The 19,348-nt window shown below is 37.9% G+C and overlaps 9 protein-coding genes across 9 annotated transcripts; 4 read left to right on the top strand and 5 right to left on the bottom strand.

Annotated features, from left to right (window-relative positions):
• Positions 1 to 482: 482 nt before the first annotated feature.
• Positions 483 to 4,172, bottom strand: LAM1 (Lam1p; the record flags this gene model as incomplete). The annotated part of the gene is made up of 1 exon (XM_056228540.1): positions 483 to 4,172. The coding sequence occupies one exon, from the start codon at positions 4,170 to 4,172 to the stop codon at positions 483 to 485; it is 3,690 nt and encodes a 1,229-aa protein (XP_056088251.1).
• Positions 4,173 to 5,104: 932 nt separating this feature from the next.
• Positions 5,105 to 8,335, bottom strand: RTT107 (Rtt107p; the record flags this gene model as incomplete). The annotated part of the gene is made up of 1 exon (XM_056228539.1): positions 5,105 to 8,335. One exon carries the CDS (start codon positions 8,333 to 8,335, stop codon positions 5,105 to 5,107), a length of 3,231 nt encoding a protein of 1,076 aa, XP_056088250.1.
• A 295-nt stretch (positions 8,336 to 8,630) lies between these two features.
• On the top strand, positions 8,631 to 9,230 carry SPO16 (Spo16p; the record flags this gene model as incomplete). Its single annotated transcript, XM_056228538.1, has 1 exon — positions 8,631 to 9,230. The coding sequence occupies one exon, from the start codon at positions 8,631 to 8,633 to the stop codon at positions 9,228 to 9,230; it is 600 nt and encodes a 199-aa protein (XP_056088249.1).
• A 117-nt stretch (positions 9,231 to 9,347) lies between these two features.
• SPO12 (Spo12p) lies at positions 9,348 to 9,860 on the bottom strand (the record flags this gene model as incomplete). Its single annotated transcript, XM_056228536.1, has 1 exon — positions 9,348 to 9,860. One exon carries the CDS (start codon positions 9,858 to 9,860, stop codon positions 9,348 to 9,350), a length of 513 nt encoding a protein of 170 aa, XP_056088248.1.
• A 609-nt stretch (positions 9,861 to 10,469) lies between these two features.
• MTC6 (Mtc6p) lies at positions 10,470 to 12,050 on the top strand (the record flags this gene model as incomplete). Its single annotated transcript, XM_056228535.1, has 1 exon — positions 10,470 to 12,050. The coding sequence occupies one exon, from the start codon at positions 10,470 to 10,472 to the stop codon at positions 12,048 to 12,050; it is 1,581 nt and encodes a 526-aa protein (XP_056088247.1).
• A 285-nt stretch (positions 12,051 to 12,335) lies between these two features.
• Positions 12,336 to 14,075, bottom strand: PEX28 (Pex28p; the record flags this gene model as incomplete). The annotated part of the gene is made up of 1 exon (XM_056228534.1): positions 12,336 to 14,075. The coding sequence occupies one exon, from the start codon at positions 14,073 to 14,075 to the stop codon at positions 12,336 to 12,338; it is 1,740 nt and encodes a 579-aa protein (XP_056088246.1).
• Positions 14,076 to 14,658: 583 nt separating this feature from the next.
• On the top strand, positions 14,659 to 16,851 carry SKG6 (Skg6p; the record flags this gene model as incomplete). The annotated part of the gene is made up of 1 exon (XM_056228533.1): positions 14,659 to 16,851. One exon carries the CDS (start codon positions 14,659 to 14,661, stop codon positions 16,849 to 16,851), a length of 2,193 nt encoding a protein of 730 aa, XP_056088245.1.
• A 369-nt stretch (positions 16,852 to 17,220) lies between these two features.
• On the bottom strand, positions 17,221 to 17,772 carry IMP3 (snoRNA-binding rRNA-processing protein IMP3; the record flags this gene model as incomplete). The annotated part of the gene is made up of 1 exon (XM_056228532.1): positions 17,221 to 17,772. One exon carries the CDS (start codon positions 17,770 to 17,772, stop codon positions 17,221 to 17,223), a length of 552 nt encoding a protein of 183 aa, XP_056088244.1.
• Positions 17,773 to 18,035: 263 nt separating this feature from the next.
• On the top strand, positions 18,036 to 18,680 carry MRPL6 (mitochondrial 54S ribosomal protein uL6m; the record flags this gene model as incomplete). Its single annotated transcript, XM_056228531.1, has 1 exon — positions 18,036 to 18,680. One exon carries the CDS (start codon positions 18,036 to 18,038, stop codon positions 18,678 to 18,680), a length of 645 nt encoding a protein of 214 aa, XP_056088243.1.
• Between the last annotated feature and the right edge of the window lie 668 nt (positions 18,681 to 19,348).

The raw sequence follows: 19,348 nt of genomic DNA, 5'->3' as shown, positions 1-19,348 counted from the left end.
CTGAGTGAGCTGAGAAAGTTATCATCATATAACAAATAAACAGAACCATTTCGAGGCAGACGGGAAATATTACGCATCACAAGTATACAAGGAAATTAGAACAGTAATCATACTATTACCAAATTCCTTTGTTAACTTGTCATGCAAAACTTATGAGTCGGCCTGCTTTGAAGCTTGGACGATGCTGATTTATTATAACATTGGAACTCAAATGAACAGTACATTACCTTCTAAAATTATTAACTGTTTAAGGCTTCTTATATACTTCGCAGAATTTCACAAAAAAAAGCGAAAAAAAAAAAAAAAGAAACCCGGAAAAAAGGAAGAAAAAGAATTTCTGTACTTAGGGCTAACATCAGAGTGATAATGCACCATACTGATTTATATAATCATGGTATCAGAGAGTATGTAAAGAAATCTCTAACCTCATTTTAGACTGAACCTTATCACCTAATCTCTGTTATCCCTATTTTAATGTGCATTCAGTTAGGAATAGCAGATAGTCTGTCGTACTCAGAAAAGCACTCCATGCAATAATCTTGTAATTTAGTGTCGTTCACCCATAGATCAGATATTTCATTCTGTGTAGTGAGACATTTGTCTCTTTCTGTTATCAAAAACTTCCTGTAACTTCCTTGCACCAGTTCGTTCTCCGTATTTTGGAGGATTTTTAGTTCCATTAGTACTTGGTTTCGTTTAATTGCAATTTCTTGCCTAGTTTCCTTGTACTGGTAAGCGTTCTTTTCTCCGTCGAATCTTTTGAGTACTGGATTAACTTGATCATTATCCAGCATATTCTTCGTAAGTAAGTCCAAATCAGGCAGCGTCAAAGATCGATGCATAATTTGAAGCCCTGATTGATCAGCATTAGCATAGTTCTGGAACAAAGCTTCTGCCGACTTTACTGAGAAATAAGACCGGATGGATTTACCAACGAAGAACAGATTAATTAACGAAGCTACCAGAAGGCCATAGTATAGAGATCTGTTAACTTTTGTAAAACATTTCCAAACTATCATAAGTAGCGCTAATAGAATTTTCGCGGTCCTGATTACAACGCTGCTCAGATAAAATACAATCAGCTTAATAAAAATTTTCAAAAGCGACAAATAATCATAATTGATGTATACAGGTTGCATAAAATCGCCTGCTTTTTTATCATTTTCTACTATTTCTTTTGGCAAAACGCCAAGAAACCCGCACAGTTTGATGACATTGCTCATCTTTTCTCTATCATTGAATTTTTTTAGATATTCCCTGGCCTTTTTGCTGATAGCAAGATGTTCAACTTTGCAATATCTTAATATCCAATTAAGGTGTATATTTTCTAAAAGCCACAATTTTTCCACCTTAGTATCCATCTTACCAATAGATTCAATGTATTTGAATTTATACAAAATCGCCAAGTCACATTTTTTGAGGGACTCCCCTTGAGATGTAATGCGTTCTGCAATGATGAACTTTACACAGATAAGTAAAGGATGACATAACGGAAATTTTACAATAATGGGACCTTCATCCACTTCATAATAATAGTTTTGTTTTATCTTTACTGCTCGCTGCTCGAGAATTATTTTGCAGTTGTCATTGTCATCTTTTAACCAGAATTGATCTTTAATAAAATTGGAAGTGCGATTCAGTCCAAATTGCAACTTACGGGCAAGTTCAAATTGGCAACTATCATCTTGTTTTGCATACCTGATACGTTCCCAGTACGAGTTGGTATTCAAGTTACTACCCTTTTTACAGAGAAATAACGAATTAGGAAAAACCTGGGATTTGTCCCCAAAAAGTACGTGGAATAGTATCTTACTTCCAACTTTGAAACTATCCTGAAAATAGAATCGTGCCTCCTTTTCCAGACGTACTTTTCGACTCATAAGCTCCAGGGGTGTTTCTTTGGTATTTTCGAAATGACGATCATACGTACACTTCAAGAGTTGATTATGATCTTTGGAGTGAAGCTCTGTTTGGGACAGATTATCCTTGATAAATTTCTTTTCCTTTTCAATCTCTTCATCCAATCCATGGAATATTTCTAAAACCTCCTTTTCACCCTTCGGGACATGCATCGCTTTATTTTCTATTAAAAATTGCAACTTTGAAGCAACTTCTCTTCGATCAGTAAAAAATACGGACATGTTAAACTTGATCCCATCACCTCTTTGCATGTGTAGCATCCTTGAAGAAGCATTTTTGGGACTTCTATCATATTCGATTGAATCAATATCTAGCAAGTCTATCCTCTTCAAATACGAAAATCCTGAAATATTCAAGTAGACGTATATATGGTTGAGAGTAACGAATGCCACTGATGAAAATTTTTGTTTGTTGTTTGGGCACCACACGGATGAATATCTCAAAAGAACCAACTCTTTTGGGATTTGTAGAAAATGATGATTAACTGAGAAAAAAATGGACCTAAATTGTATGTCATCAACTTTTAGACTATATGGATAGTAGTCAGGATAACTAACAGAAAACCTAGAAGCACTCAAGACCTTGGGTGGTTCAAGTATTGCATTCCCTTCAAGTGGGTTGAATAGATAAGAAAGGTCGTTCCAATTAGCTGTACCCCATGTATTTGCCTGAGTAGCACATGGAAAATAATTTGATACAGATAAAAAAGTTGAAAATAAAGCTAAATGAGTCAATTGCGTGGCCACTGGCGTAGAAATCACTTTCAAGTGATAAGCCTCGTTATCAATAATAGAGTAAATATCATCCTCTGATATGTATTTTCGTTTCAACTCTTCTACCAACGTCAGGGTTTTACCGGAAAATGAAGTCAATAATTTATCTGTTGATGTTGAACTACTTGAAGCAAATTCGAAAAACTGGGGTTCGATTTTTCGAGTAGCTAATTGATAGCGAGGATCGTTTTCATCCTTTATCGACAACGCATATCTTTTATGGAAGTTTAACATGTTTATCCAGGCTTTTAAGTCGCCAATATTTTCCGCTTGTAGAATAATATCCGCATGTGTACCTTCTTCTTCTGTTTCGTATTTGGGACTTTGAATTTTTAATCTAAAACAGAAATTCCTAGATTCGTTTGGTAGATATTCTACAGTAATCCATAGTATACCAAATTTATCTGTTTCTTCAACGTAAGTCTTACTAGGTGAAAGAGAAAAAAGCCCAAAAATGCTGTTTTGTAAAAAGCACCATCTTCTAACCCACACAACCCTTTTAGGATCATGACCAACGGTAGTTCTCATGTACAACCAACCTGATATTCCCTTTTTATCAGCCAAAAGATTTCTATCACTGATTGAATTTGGTAGGCTGAACTTCAAATTTCTTATGTTTCTCAAATCATAGTCCTGTAACAAGTGAGATGGCTTAGATCTTGCCAAACTAAGTTTGAGAATAGCATACTTAGCTTCAGATAACTTGGACGACAAGCCTTGTAAAGTCTGTAGGTTACTTTCTATCCAGTCGGACCAATCTTTTAACGTTTCCGTGAGTTCAGGAGTAATATCGATGAGATCCTTGGTATTCTTAGTTGTAATAACATTATTTTTGCGTACAATATCTATTGTTTCTACCAGAAATTTATCCAAATTGACTTTCATCAACGAAATAGCTTCAGTTAAATCCAATGAAGCCTCTGTATATTTGTGCTTAATATCAAATAACTTGAACGTTTCATTTTGAAGATTTTGTGGAGTTAAAATATTGATGTCATTAGCAGTTGCCAAAAAATCTGACATAAATGAATCGTACTTTCTCTGATAATATTCAAAAGTTTTTCTCTTATTAAAATAGGGAGTAATGGCATTTGAACTTAAAGCTGTCAACGCAGTCGTATACTGGGAGTTTTCGTCGCCCAGAACTATCTTCATAATTGTATTTGAGAGATCATTGATATCCCTAGTAAAGTCTTTAACAAGCAACGGAGTATACGGCTGGTTACTGACAAACCCATTGGAGAGTAGTATAGGAGAAGGGAGCAGCTGTGAAAACAGCGTTTCCTTTATTCTTTGGAAGTCTTGAAATGAAGGATTGTACGTATTTTGCACATAGTCTATGGTACTATGCATCCAACTACTCAAAGACTCCATTCTTGTATGAAAATAGTTAACCGAAGCCCTGAATGAGGGTGAATCGGTGGATGCTTCATTAAGTGCGACCGTTATCAGCCGTAGCTCCGCTTTATGTTCATGCATTCTCAAAGTGTTCTATGGAACGAAAAACCAAAAATATGATGATGGAGAATTGAAACTGGTAGTATCAAAGCAGTGAACAGGTTCATTAGCGTTCAATCAATTCAGTTTTGACTAAAATCAGCAAAATCCGCATAACATGAATACGGTATTCCCTCAATGACTTAATTTTCAGAGCATTACTTTCAAACCTCGGGTAACAATAAGACTTTGTCCTCACATAAAAATAATGGGCTGGATTACAATAAAACCACTTTACGTGTAAGGTAAATTAGCCATTTAGCGATATGCCAAAAGAAGAATGACATCTGCAACGGGCATGCTAGTGCTTGTGCTTTCCAAATGATTAAAATAGGGACGAGTTTTCCATACAATGGGCGAATTTATATCCCCGTGCTGCTTCGCATGTACGGTATCCTTGGCACTCTCCACACGTTGGCACTACCTAAAATGTACGCATTGCCTGACGTAATTGTCTGGCTCCCCATGTTATTCGTTCTCTTAGCCATAATGCTACTACCACTTTACTGTGAATTTCTCGTCCTTAATGTTGCCCAACTGGCCTGCTTGCCTGTAGGCCTCAATCTATGCACCCCTGAAGATATTCTTGTTGAAACTATAAGACTAGACAAATCCTGTACGCATATCTTACTATGTGGGAGAGAATATTATGGGGAAGATAGTCGGCGCAGTAATATCAAGAATTCTATTTTCTGCTTCTTGTACCTTTTGTCGAAAACATTTTATTCAGCAATCGAACCGTTAAGACGATATTGATCGTTGGCTTCCCATGGACAGCAACAGTTCATTGGTTTATGTAACATTTTGCTAGTACGTCGATGATTTTTCGTACAAGGTATCTTCATATTTATTAAATATTTTCACCACCCTCATATTTCAGATAACGTAATTATATAGTGTCCATTTTAGTTTATCTATTTTTTGTATAAAACGCTTGACTTTGACGTCAAATCAACATCAAGATGAAAAATGGATTCGACACACCAATTCCATTCGACAATCAAAATCGTGCAGTTCTTATCGTGATCGCTTATTAATTTGGTAAATTTTTTCACTTGTGAAGCCCTGGTGACAATAAGTATGTACTTAAAAATGCCTCCGCTTTCCTGCTTTGAGACATCATTACGCATAACGTCTTCAAAAACGCATTTTTTACTACGTAAAACATTAATTTTTTCAATTCCATGTGCCTTCAAAACAGAACCTATTGTGTTCACACCACCAGATATGTCATTGACGAGGTTAATGCATCTAATGTTAGCTCTTTCGAACACCTTAGTTGGAAGTCTAGTCTTTGATAATATAGATTGATCAATTCCATGAATCACATAATTAAATAGATTCAGGTCTATCCGAGAAGCTTTTTCCTTTTTGTTATGAATTAAGTTTAATAAATCAATAATAAACTCAGGTTTCAGTGCAAATTTCAATGGTTCAAAACTTAAACTTTTTAGGAATTTCTCGGTTCTTAAAATCTTGGGGGCAATAATACAATTCAAACCGTCAGTTTCTTTGACATTGTCAAAAATATTAATGCCCAATTGGCTTAATATCTCAATGTCAATTTCATTAAACCCATCATGGAAGCATCCAGTGCAGACCGCTTTTAGGTTATAATCGGGTAATTCACTAAAGTTGCTCAATATATTATCCACCTTCATAGTCAGTTGCTTTTCTTTATTTGATTTCTCAGTTTTTTGAGGCAACATGATCTCTTCCGTATCAATTCTCTTCCTTTTTAAGCTTTTTTGAAATTCATTCAATGACTCAATGTCTGTATGCAATCTCTTGGCAGCTTGTGTCTTTGCCAACCTTGAATTACTATTTGAAGGCGTGCGAGTTCCCGTTTGAGTAACAACGGGAGTGCCAACAGTTGTCTTTATATTTTGTGATGTCTTCGGTGTGGCATACCGGGAATTACCAATGGCTTTTGCGTCATCAACACGATCATCGCTATCAGATAACCCTTCGAATAAACGTGAGTATTTATCAGCCTCGCTTTTTGGATTGGTGTTCTCTAGGTGTTTTGCTCGTGGATTTGGCTTCGCTGTGTTTTCTTCAGCATACTTTCCCTTTGTAAGCTCATCTGGTTCGATATGACTTCCTTTGGTCATATTTTCCGCTTCATTTTCTTCTGAAACTTTATATTCTTCTTCAATTTGCTGGTCCAATTGTATTTGCGATCTCGTCTTCTTTTCTTTTCCCAAACAATCTGTGTCATTCTTTTTACGTGGTTGATCTTTCATTTCTTGTCCACTAATTTTCCGTGCAGGTTTTTGAGTCGTAATGACATCATACTCTACACTTGTCTTCGGAGTCTCCGTTGCCTTTCTGATTTGGTAATCTTCAAGGACCTCTGCTTTTACGCCGATATCAGAAATTGAGTTTTTCTTCAGCGAGTTGACCTTTGCATTATCAATTGGAGGTAGACCTATAGTTGAAGTACTGGAATCAGAATCCTTTCTCAAATTTTCCTGGTGAGTTTTGTCTACCTCTTCTGAAATCTTCTGTAATTTGTCGATTTTTTCATCGATTGAATTAGTAAATGTACTGTTGGGAGTGTTGTCTTTTGTTGTGTGCATATTCGCACAACCTTCGGTTTGATCATTTATGGGAGACAATTCGTTTGGTATAGGCTGCATGTCGTTAGCAGTCATTGGTGAAATATCAGGAGTTTGAAGAGATAAATGCCCCATCTTAGCTCGACCAATATTCCACTTCATGTTATCATCTAATTTGAAATTCTGAAATTTACTGTCCCTGGGATTTAGCTTGGCATTTTTCATGTAACATTGTTCTAACCACATGTGATTTGTCACGATGATGGCATTTTGTGGGTCTAATGACCATTTCTTTGCGACTTTGAATTTCTTACCAATCGTGTTTTTCGTTATCAAGTGTGTGTTTTTCCTTGTCAATTCAGGTGTACTAAGCCCTCCTAATATTTCTACTAATCGCTGAATATAAAACCTTTGGGAACCAAAATAATTAGTATACGCTACTGTTAATTCTTTAAAAGTGAATAATTTGGCATGAAAGGGTTGATGGATAAGTTTGCACTGGGATACAGGTGCAAATTGCTGTATTGCAAACATATAGAATAACCAACTTACATTCCCAACATAAATTTTTGGTTTAATGTTTTCTGTTTTCCCTAATATCGGTGAATTGGCAGAGTGACCGATATAACAGTCAATGTCAGGAGACTTTTCATAAACTAACTTTAGGTCATCAGAAAAACCCAGCGGAGTCACTTTACCATCCAAATCCTCGATAAATTCCTTCAAAAACCAGTATAAAGGTGTGAAAAAGTTCAAGTCCGGTGAAATAGCAAAATGGTGATCTTTGAATAAAGTTGTATTTGGATGGAGAGTGAGCCTTGATGATGATATCTCTTTACCACCAATAACTTCTTCCCACTTAGCAAAAAGTTGTTCTTCAGTGGTGTCGTTCATATCAAGTTCACACAAAGTCGCTAATTCGTCTGTTAAAGGCTTTGCCATTTTGAAATGATATAATAGCCATGTTGGATAGACAAATTTCCATTCTCTTAGAGGTTTCTCCGCGTGTTTGTTGGACGACGAAGAAGAAAAAGAGCCAAAAGTCAATTTGTTGACCGTCTCTATGATTGGATCCTTGGGACCTTGTACGATGACGTGCGTCGTCCTGTTGGAGATGTAATTGACGGAAGTACCACCCAAAAGATGGAGTAAGTCGGAGTATAAGATGTATTCACACTTATTGAACGAACTTTTAGAGATGTATACTTGACAGTCTCGAAGCAAATGAAAAGGATTAGGGGAATAAATATTTGTTCTTAAATGTCTCTTGGTCTTTACGGAATCCTGGACCCAAGCATGCGATATGACCGGAATCAAAAGATCGAAGTAGACTGCATTATAAAAGGAAAAGTTGATTGTATTACTGATGACGAAATGTACCGTTTGTGGGCCGAATTTTTCTATGAACCAGTCTCTGCCCATCTGAGAGCTACTTACATCTTCATTATATAGCTCGTAGATCTGACAGTTATTGCATGAATTCTCCATTAAAACCTCTTTGGTGGAGTGAGCGATGGGAAGTTCTGCCTCCGACGCCACCAGAATTAGAAAATTTAGCTGCTCGAATAATAACGGCGAGCTCATGGTATATATCTTGATCAGCACACTCCCTTCTTGAAGACTTATCGGTGAATTAATGGATTGTATTCGGATGTACAGTATACAGCATATAGCGTATATGATGTATTTATTTATTACCAAAGAAATGTGACGCGAAAAAACCCATCTCTAAAAAAGAAAGAAAAAGAGCTACGACATTGTTACCCTGCCAACGCGTTAAAGATGGGCGGCTAAAAACTTAATGGATATGAAATAAAACCAAAAATGTTTTGCAAGGAACGATTACAACAAGGAAGTTAGTCGGATTAAAGATATAGATATGGCCAAATTCCTTTGGGATATACGAGGACTTCGAGAGGTTCTTGGTGTCGATGAGCATTCCTTGGTGCAGTGTGTTACAGTAGACACGAGCAGGCTAGTTTCGCAACTGGACAAGGAGTTACAAAATGAAGAAAGTGGGGTCGATCTTGCTGTCAAACAGTTGCAATTGCTGATAGAAAATGTATACAATAAAATACGGAGAGATTCGGGAGTTCCTTCAGATCGCTCTCTGGTGATAAATTTGAATTTCACTAATTTGAAATTCTCAGTGGCTTATTGGGATATCTTATTGGAGAGGTCACTAGACTTGATGGCGAATGAAGCACCAAAAACGAATGCCCGGTATTTTATTACCGAGGCTACACCCATGGAGAGAGATCGGTATGCCGAAACTAATCTGAACTTTCAGACCTTCAAAGTTAATCAGCGTCGAGTGCGGAATACCGTCGATATGGACGAGTTTATCGATTTTGAAACACTAATCAAGCAGATAATTTTTGACCTTCTTAAAAGGAACGATATTCCCGAACAGGATTTCGAGGCCATCTTGTCAAGGTTTCACAACTTAGAAAGCTTGATGCTCGCTTTCAGCGAGTGAAAAATGATAAAATCTAAGAAAAAAAAAAACCCAGGTATTGTTAAATATTCTATTTACTTATTTTTTTTATTTACTCGCTCATTTATTTGTTTGGTAAAACCAGGAATACGTCCTTTCCTAGTAAAAGAACTCCTCATCCTCATCAATTTCTACGTCTTCTGAATCAGCCGCAAAATGACCCTTGAAGTCAAGTTTCATCGGATTTACCTTTTGCTTCTTCCCAAACATCTTCACTTTGTGCTCATTCAGCTTAAGTGAGCATGGTGATACTAGTCTGTCGGTCGGTGACGCAAACCTCTGCTGTAGCTGGAGTTTCTTCTTCGAGTCCTGTTTCAGGAGGTCCTTCTTGAATATTGCCTTTTTTATAAAGTTGCTACTAGTATGTGATGATTTCGAGGTTGAAGTATTCTTTTTCTTGAAGATTTGAAAGGCCGCGATCTCCTCTTCTAAATGGGGTATGTTCTCCTTATTAGCATCTTCTCTTGCCTTCGCAGACGCATTGTGATTATTGCAGTAGTAGTTGTTGTTGTTGTTGCTGCTGCTGCTATCGGTTTTGGTGGTATTTCCGGTAATATCTGTCTTAAGGATGGAAACAGTGTGTGCTGATTGGTCACTTGTCTTGTTTGCCATAAATACGTTATCTGTTGTCTCGCTATATATATATCAATGTGTTTTTCTACTATAAGTACTCCAAGAATAGTAGCTGGTATCACTCAATAAAAGGATCGATCTTGCCAGGAGTTAGCTTTTCAAACAGCTTTTCCAATCTTGAAGGGAGGAATTCTTCTCTTGTGGTAGTATTGTTTCAAGCTTTTGCTGCCAATTCTCCAATAAGAAAAAATGAAAAATGAAAGATGACCTGTTTACATATTTCCCAATTAGGCAAAGATATTGAATTCCTAGGGCTCGTTTTCAGACCTGTTTTATTTTGGCCGTAACCCTGGGAAAGTAGGGTTTATGTGGCATTTTCTGTTTTTCCGCAATTAGAAGAGACAATAGACTGGAAACCATTGAAATTTCGATAATTGGTGATGAGTCTTTGCCTCACCTAATCGCGTTGAAGAGTTCACTGCAAGAGAGGATACGCTCTGTTTTCTTTATCTGTGTTCCCTCTTGACTGCTATTCCTTTGAACATTCACATCTCTGGTACTATAGGCACTATTCGCAAATAAACCTTCTATTTCACTCTCCCTTTTGTCTTTCGTTCATTTGCATTTACATCGCTATCGATAGGCGGTATGCGGATACTCATATACCTCTTTATCATATGGTCTTCGCTGCGAACATTGGCTGCTGCTTCAAATCTTACAGTGGCGGTCGAGGGTGTTGCGAGTGAGACAGTTTCAACAGCAGTCTGGCCTACGATGTCCCCTCAAATGACAGTGGCCTTTAGGTCTCAAAGAGACGTTATGGGGAACTTGACTATTGACCAGTTACCATATGTAGGTCTGAACCTGCGGCGGGTCTTATTAAATAACGAAACCAACATGGTTAACGACGGTAATAATACAAGATTATTTACTATGTTCAAGTCTATGCTAGGCTCGGAGGCAAACGCTTTTGTTCTGGACTTGGAACAGCATAATAATGAGTTGACAGTGCCAGATTCTACATTGCTATTTAGTGATCTGCTGACTGAATTGCAATCTTTCATCTTCAGCACCCAAAACAACCTTTATGCGAATGTAATTGTCTTACTATTGAATATATCCGCCCCTGCACTGACTTCTACGGAACGGGGATATCAGAACGAAACTCTAAACACTACTTTAATACTAGACAAAAATCTAGGAAGCACTTTCATTTACAAACCTATGGATCTGCAAAGCGACAGATCAAAGGGTAATGCTTGGAATATTTATGGAAAATCATCCAGTGATGGCTGGCCGACTCTAGGGTCAGTGCTATACGAACAAAAGAAAAGACTGGTTATAGGAGAATTGACCGACATCTTTAATGAAACCACCGCGCCTTATATTTTCCCAAAAGATGTGTTTCATTACGAGCAAGGGAATGCCACATTGGATTGTCCCTCTAGCGTGGATGGGCTTGCCAATTTATCGTCTATTCATTGGAGGTTCTTGGATTCACGGTTCAATTCTGCTGACATCAAAGAGTACATTTCTTGTGGCGTATCGCCAATAATAAGCAATCCATCCTATATCAATAATGTGACGCAATTGGCGGACATAATCCATGAAGGCAGTGTTTGGTCATGGGATGTTAATCAACCTTCGGTCACTAGTTCGACTTCCAAATCTGGTGACCTTTCCGACACACTAGAAGCTTACAACTGTGTCCTCTTTCACTACTTTGCAAATAATGGGACAGCAACATGGAGAGTGGATAACTGCTACGATTCCAATGTTGGGCTTTGTAGATATGAAAATAGGGCATTTAAATGGTTAGTGAGGTCAAACAAGGCGACTTACTTTGACTTTGATAATTATCAGGGCTCGAAGTGCCCTGATCAGTATACATTTAATATTCCGAGGACACCGTTGGAACAAAGATCGTTGATTTTCTATCTGAGGAATGCATCCTTTCCTGATACTAAAATCTGGATAGACTTGAACTCAATATCAGTGAGTAACTGCTGGGTGAGTGGCGGTCCATATGCAAGTTGCCCATACGAAAAAGTTATTTCCAGAAGGAATTTCGTGACAATGATGGTTCCTGCATCTGTCTGCTCCTTTGCCCTACTATTCATTGTTGTTTATTTGAGCGTACTAAGGGTTCCTATTTATGATAATAGGAAAAATTGGAGGAGAGTTATCAACAAAATTTCCAAATCAGAATTAGAAGGAGTGCCTTCTTGATATTCATCTTTACTTCCCCTAGTATTTGAATGTGGAAAATTCCAAGACTATGTTTAGTGTTGTTTTTTTTTTTGTTTCACTACTTATTTATTAACATAACGTTTTTTTCAACAGAATTGTATTATATATCTTCCCAGATTGCATTTTTTTTTTTATTATTGATTCGTCCCTAGTTTTTTTTTCATTGACTGTAAAAAAATAGTATAGTTACATTAGAGGTGTGATATGATCGTCATGGTGAGTGTAAATATTTGTAACGTTGAGTGAAAGAAAAACAATGCGAGGTCATGACAGTGGCGTTGCGGTTTTGATAACACGGTGTATTAGCCTTCTTCTTTTGAACATTGGATCGAATAAGAATTCACCAGTGATTGGTAAATTCAAACCTCGTTCCATGACCCATCCATCCACATCATCGTCCACTTTCCACTCGAAATTCGGATCAAAGACCCAACCTGCAGGCGGAACAATATCATCCAACGAATCTACTCCTGGTGGAAACTGTTGTGCTCTTCTATACGGATCCTGAGGATCGAAAATCCTATTCGAAAATCGGAAGAATCTCCAGTCGTTTGGCAGTAAGCCCTTTCTGTATATTTCAAAAATTTCAATATATTTAACTTCCGGCTTTTCGTCAAATATCATGGTATGTGTTTCAATTTTTTTCCTTTCCAAGTTTTTGTTATCTTTCTCCACTCCCTCTTTTTTGAAGAATGCTATTATCTTTGGATGAGCTCTTGGATGCATATATATCAATAAGCACCAGGTGGATATGCTAAACAGATAACTCCAATTCACAAACGGTGACACAACTTTCAGGATAACAATAGAAAGAAAGCCAGCAAAGAAACGTTTAGTAGAATGCTCTTCATTTTGAAAACTAGAAGCCTTTTGAAGAAAATTGTTTATCGCGTCGATGACATGAAGTGTACATGAAGTCATATCCTGCATATCGCGTAGATTAATCAACACTTTCATGCCCTGCTTCAATTCTCGCGTATTTTCAGGTCTTTTGTCCAGTTCGGATATTTCGTCTATTTCTTGATTTCTCGATTCTAAAGTGTCCATGAAAGATTTGGAAAAAAACTGTTGACCATAACTGTATTCATTTTTGCCCTCATAACATACATCGTACAACAAGGATGACCCATGGTTCCGTTTGAGCGGATATATGCTCCTTTCTAAGGGGTGTTTGCGTATATAACCGGGAACTACGATACCATAGATGAAACGGAAAATGGGCAAAATTACCAGGTACATTGGGTTGAAACATATTAAAGTGAATATTATCAATGAAGTCACCGTTCCAGTAGGGTTCCTCCAAGTTAACAGTCGAATTATGGAGTCCTGGAGTTCAAAAATCGCGCCCATTTTTTTAGACAACTTTTTAAAATTGCTGCCTAACGTTGTTGCTGAGAACACGGGAACTCTTCCTGTGTCTAAATCATGCTCAATGGTAGACTTGCTACCAAAATGTTCTCTTTCTGGCAATTTTTCAGGCACCAGCCTCGAAATTAGCTTGTCCAAAAAAACATCGATAAATGGGTCTTTTTCAGTGTTAGAAGTTGTAGGTTCTAGAGCAGGTTCTGGGTCAATCTCGTCGTCATAAGATTCAGCCAACTGCTCAAAGTGGGCAGAACACTTGAAGGGACCATCACATTCACTACACTCTTGCTTCTCATACGCGTCATTTTCCGAAATTTCCAGCGTATCTGATCCATCGGGCGAGTGGGCAGTTTTCAGCCGCTCAATCGACGTACTGAGCAATGAACCAGCGATTTGTTGGAGTAATTCTTTTTTGCTTATGCCTTGAGTTGTTGATGAAGAAGCGGTCACAGAAGGGCGGCTCATATCAGAATTTCCACTTACTGAGCTTTCCGACAAATCCTCTGCCACGTTTGGTGATCTCGATATTGCTGCCTCTGCTTCCAATATAGAATCCAACACTTTATTGTATTTTTCTGCGAAGTAGGACCTAACTGCATCCTTGCCCGCACCCTTGCGACTTGAGCTGGCCTCACTCATTTACTATATATATCTCCTCTTGCCAGCCCAAAATTGAATGCTCTGTCCTTCGTTCTGTGACTATAATCCTACTGGTAACTTCAAATTCTCAAAATATACTACACACCTTTTAAATGTCACAATAAAAAGGGAAGAAAAGCCTTGCGGCGGAAATAATAGAAGTTAATCCCGTAACCCTAAATAGCCCCTATGCTCTTCTCTTTTTGAAGAGCATTTCCCCTAAACTTTAAATTGAAACCTAAGTTAAAATAGAAAATAGCCCTTACACGTCTTTAAATCTTCAAAATACTTTCGCGATACGATAAACCTTATTTTCGGCAGCTTGAAAAGGAAATTTGCTCACCCGAATAGGAAAGCCCATCGAAAAGTCAAGCTTTCTTCTCTATTTTTTTCTCTTTTAGTTTCAGCAAGACGATATAATATCAAATAACAAAGTCCATGGTGGAGCTTTTGTGGGGAAAAGGGCTTGTCTTCATTTATATCAAGCTATCCATTGCGACTTATCTTCTGTTGCGTCTGGTTCTATAATTCTTTCGTTAAATCCATATTTTATCACGTACTTTTGCCAAGGTTCTAGTTTCCGATGTACCATACCCATATGAGTGGAAGTCCGGCTTCTGTGACTTCAGTAGTGAGTGTTTCTGACGCAATTTATACCTATGAAAGGCTTTCTAGGAGAGATGATGACGATTCATCATCGTCCTCCTCTGCGTCCAGTACGGGAAATAGTAAGTCAGCTAAATGTACCGGCTCTAAGCAAAGCTGTGAACTACCCACGGATTCTAATCACAGCACTAATGTGACTGTCGGGGTTGCCGTTGCAGTACCAGTAGGTGTCATTATAATTGTCCTAGCTGTGATACTTTACATCGTGTATAGGAGAAGTAAAAAAGAAGCTGAAGAAGATAATGATCCAGATTTCGAAGGCGATTCAGAATTTTTACCGGCAATGCATAATTATATACCTGGAATGAATCATCCGTACTCCAGTGACTCGCAGCAAGATCTCGTGGAAAAAGCTCTGCATCAACCGCCTTCAGATCCATTTGCTGATAGCATGGACAACATGAGAAGCGTTACTCCACCTGGAATCGGTCAGTCTTGGTATGTAGACCCGTTTCAACTTCCACAGGAGTCGAGCGACTCTAGTAGTTTGAGGGATTACGCTATGAAAGTGCAAAGTGATGGGTTCGGTGGCTATAAAGCGGCAGCTAACTCCAGAAATGCCAGTCAAATGTCTTTTCATCCTGATAGTTTTTATACGCCCGTAAGGGCACCTTCAAGATTCCAAGAGGACGGAAGTATTCAATCTCACGCCAGCCCTGTTGACAAAAATCAGGTCTTCAGCGGATTTGCTACAGGGGATGCGCATAAGCAATCGCACGTTCCTTACGAAGTGAATGATACAGCTACAGTTAGCAAAAAGGGTGGAGGTTCGGATGAGTCAGAAGAATCATCCAGCAACGACGCGTTCGAGTTTGAACTTGATAATAATTCGGAGATGTCTCACAGAAAGAGCCTGCAGGTCGGTACAAATGATGATTACGAACTCCAGGATATCAAAGGACCTGAACATACGGATGATAGTAGCGGAAGCAAAGATGAAGGGGAGGAATGTTACGTGTCGCACTTGTCACCTAATGAGGAAGAGGGTATTCAGAGAATGAGGAGTATCTACCAAGTCTATTTGGATAGATCTAAAACAATGAAAAAGGAACAAGATGAACTAGACGGTGCAAATGCCATATCAAAAAGCGGAGCTGGCTTCGACAGTGTAAACCAAAACCCACTACCTTCTATCCAAATTAGTGATAATGACAATATTGAGGTACCAGAAGCAAAATACCCGGGACATGAAGTCTTTGTTGTAAAAGATACCATTTCAGACGGAGACGGCCGAGAAACTGCCCCAAACCAGGAACAATACCCGATACAAGATACACTCGCCGTCAATGGTACGGAAGCAGTGGCATCTAATAGAATTGCTTCTTCTATTTATTCAGACGCAATTCCGTCTTTGAATCATCAAGATGAATACCAGCAACAGGAGCAATCGTCAGTATACGACAGCTACCCACAGTATTCTGCCTCTGAATACAACGGGCATATTCAACAAGGACATTCTATTCCGGTGGCGCCAATCCAACAACAACAACAATGGTACGGTGCGCCAGCTCCTCAACAACAGCAATATAATCATCCTCAGACTCTAGAAACTATCGGGGAATTACCGACACCTGCATATTTAGCTCAATCAGCTTCGTCGCATTCATTAACATCTTTCAAGGGACCAAACAAGCAACAGCTTCTTCAATTACAAACCGCTAGATTAAACGGTACTGCATTAAATCCGGTGGATCATCCAGAGATGTTTTATTCGCCAACAAACGATGCTTACTATGCTCCACAACAGCAAGGCCAATCTATGAAATACAATGAAAATGGGGTGGTTCCCTCACCTTATCAATTAAGACAAAGTGTGGTGATGACGAACCCCTCAGACTTGATAGCAAAACCAACGTATAAACCAGCCGGTTCTTTCAGAAGTGTAAGTGCAACAAACTCAAGGAACAATAGTTTAACCGCACAAAACAACACGTATTTCCAGCAGCAGCAGCAGCAGCAGCAGCAGCAGTACAATTCTCGTGTTAGTGGAATATTAGAAGAAACGGATGTTGTACAACCACCCAGCGTTGGTGGTATTCTACCCCATAGCGGTTCACAGGACGATTTGAGAAGACAATTGGGCTCTTCCCATAATTATGCTGTCAATTGAAGTTGGATAATAAATGGACAAGCCACTGGATAGTTAGATTGATGTTTTTTATTGAAGAAATTTTTGCAAAATTATGTATTTATTTATATTAAAATATGTAGATAGGATTTTTTCTAAGTGTATTTTAAGTTTGAAAAACATCCGGTAGAAGACGCTGGATGGTGTTTGCCTCCTCTGGTTTTCTTTGTATTGGCGCATGGGGAAGATATTTTTTATGTAGGCAACAATTGTCTTGTTTCCTTTTTTTTGAAACCTCCTCTATATCTTATAGCATTCACTTTTTTTTTATTAAGTATTTCTTCTGAGTAATTCCGCGATTTATAAAGTTGTTATCTAATTTTCAGAAAATAAGTTATGTATATAGTCCAACTAGGAAAAATCAAAATCATCGATTTGGTTTCTGTATCTCAACAAAGTTTTCTTGATCTTAGAGTTGTCAACCCAAGTGACGTAGTCTTCCATATTCCTCGTCACGAGGTAAGCGGGATCGTTGATCAAATTTGGACCCACGCGAACGTGACCCTGTTCAATAAACTTGACTGCATCCTGTATAGTTTCCGCCATTTTCAATCTGTGCATTATTACAGGTAAGCGTCTCCTACAAACGGCACTGACCGTAACTTTATTCTCTAGATCGGATATCTTGGATTTTGTAGTCAGGACACCTATAGCATATAGCTTATCTAAGAGTAATTGCTCATGTTTCCGACGAAATAGATCAGTGGGAGGTAACAATGATAGTTTATTAGCGAGGCGACGAATATCACCACATATCCTGTTGTATTTATGATAATCCTCACGATTTTGAATATGATATGTTCTCATAACCTGAGTATCACGATGGCCTTGATCCTGCTTCCAATCAAGGAAGTCTACTTTTTTCAATAGTTTCTGTTCATGATGTTTTAGTTTTCTAACCATGGTTACTTGCTATTATATCTATTCTTCTTTTCTTTTACCTGACTACAGCCTTCTATATATGTAAGCGTTGAATATCTATATATTTTTATGCGATGAGCTTGTAATTCATAAAAGAAAAAATTTCACCTGAAGCAGAGGGTAATGAAAAAGAAGACAGAAATAGCGAGGAGACGACACCATTATTTACAATAGCGTATATTAGCAAATAATTGAGTATCACGTAAAATTAAGGTAATTGCAGCCCTTGCATTGAAGGTGAGGCTATGTCGTTTATTCAGAAAAGACTACTGTCACAGTCCTTTTTTTTGTGCTCCCAAGTGGGGTCCTTACCGCTTTATCTATTACCTGAAGTTCAGATTTCCATAGGTGCATTGGCTCTACCCAGAACTATAAGAAAGGGCAGAACTTCATTGAATATATCACAGAATATTACTGTAGAGGGCCCCAAAGGTACATTATTCCTGGAAGTCCCTGATTTTTTGCAGTTAGACAGAGATGAAAAGCATGGTAAAATAAACGTTGTGGTTCAGAATGCAGAAGATAAGCATCAGCGTTCCATGTGGGGTACAGTAAGATCACTTATAAACAACCATATTATCGGTGTTACCGAGGGCCATCTTGCTGTACTTAGATTTGTAGGGACAGGTTACAGGGCCCAGTTAGAAAATGATGGTAGATTTGTCAATATTAAAGTGGGTGCCTCTATTAAACAAGGATTGGACGTTCCCGAAGGTATTAGCGTCAAATCACCTGCTCCTACATCTCTTATTATTGAAGGATGTGATAAACAGCAGGTTCTTCTCTTTGCTGCCAAATTGAGAAAATTCCATCCCCCAGAACCATATAAGGGTAAAGGAATTTACGTTAATGACGAAACGATAAAACTTAAGGACAAAAAAATCAAATGATTTGAGAATTTAGTTACTTTCGAATTCATTATCAGATTTTTTCTTACGACGTCTATATTTTTCATACTTTATAGGGAGTATCATGTAAATAACTATGAAAACAACTCAAACAAAAACTATAATGGTTAGCACTAGGGTGACCATTCCTTGGCGGTAAATATTTTCAATGTGCTGAGTACATTCAAAGAGAGTTTGACATGTGACATGCAATATCTATGATTTTTATGAAACATAAAGACTACATTAGTTCGATTTCAAACTGGTTTTCATGTAGTTTGTGAGAAGAGGGTATTGTGGATAGACCAAGCGCTGTCAACATATTTTCTTATTGTCGATATGTTCGGCTGCATGCTAAGAAAGATTGATTGATTGAAAAGATGTTCTTATTTTGTAGTGTTTGTCCTATTTTTTCGAATGTATTTATTAATAACATAAAAACAAAGAGTAGTGACGTAGTAAAAAAAATAAATAAATGAAGACATTATAGGCAACTATATAATTACGTAGCATATAGGAAAAATCAAACTGCGCTAAAACTTCCTAACCTTTCTGAAATTAACAAACAAATGATTGATAATACAGTAAAACGGATTACTGTATGTCTAGAGTCATCAAATTGGCGTAGACCATGGCCCACATTACTGTGACTAATGATTGACGGAGGCAAT

This window comes from Saccharomyces kudriavzevii (assembly GCF_947243775.1).
Source record: "Saccharomyces kudriavzevii IFO 1802 strain IFO1802 genome assembly, chromosome: 8".
Taxonomy (NCBI): domain Eukaryota; kingdom Fungi; phylum Ascomycota; class Saccharomycetes; order Saccharomycetales; family Saccharomycetaceae; genus Saccharomyces; species Saccharomyces kudriavzevii.
Note: the sequence above shows the minus strand (reverse complement) of the source record. Positions and strands in the feature narration are given on the sequence as shown.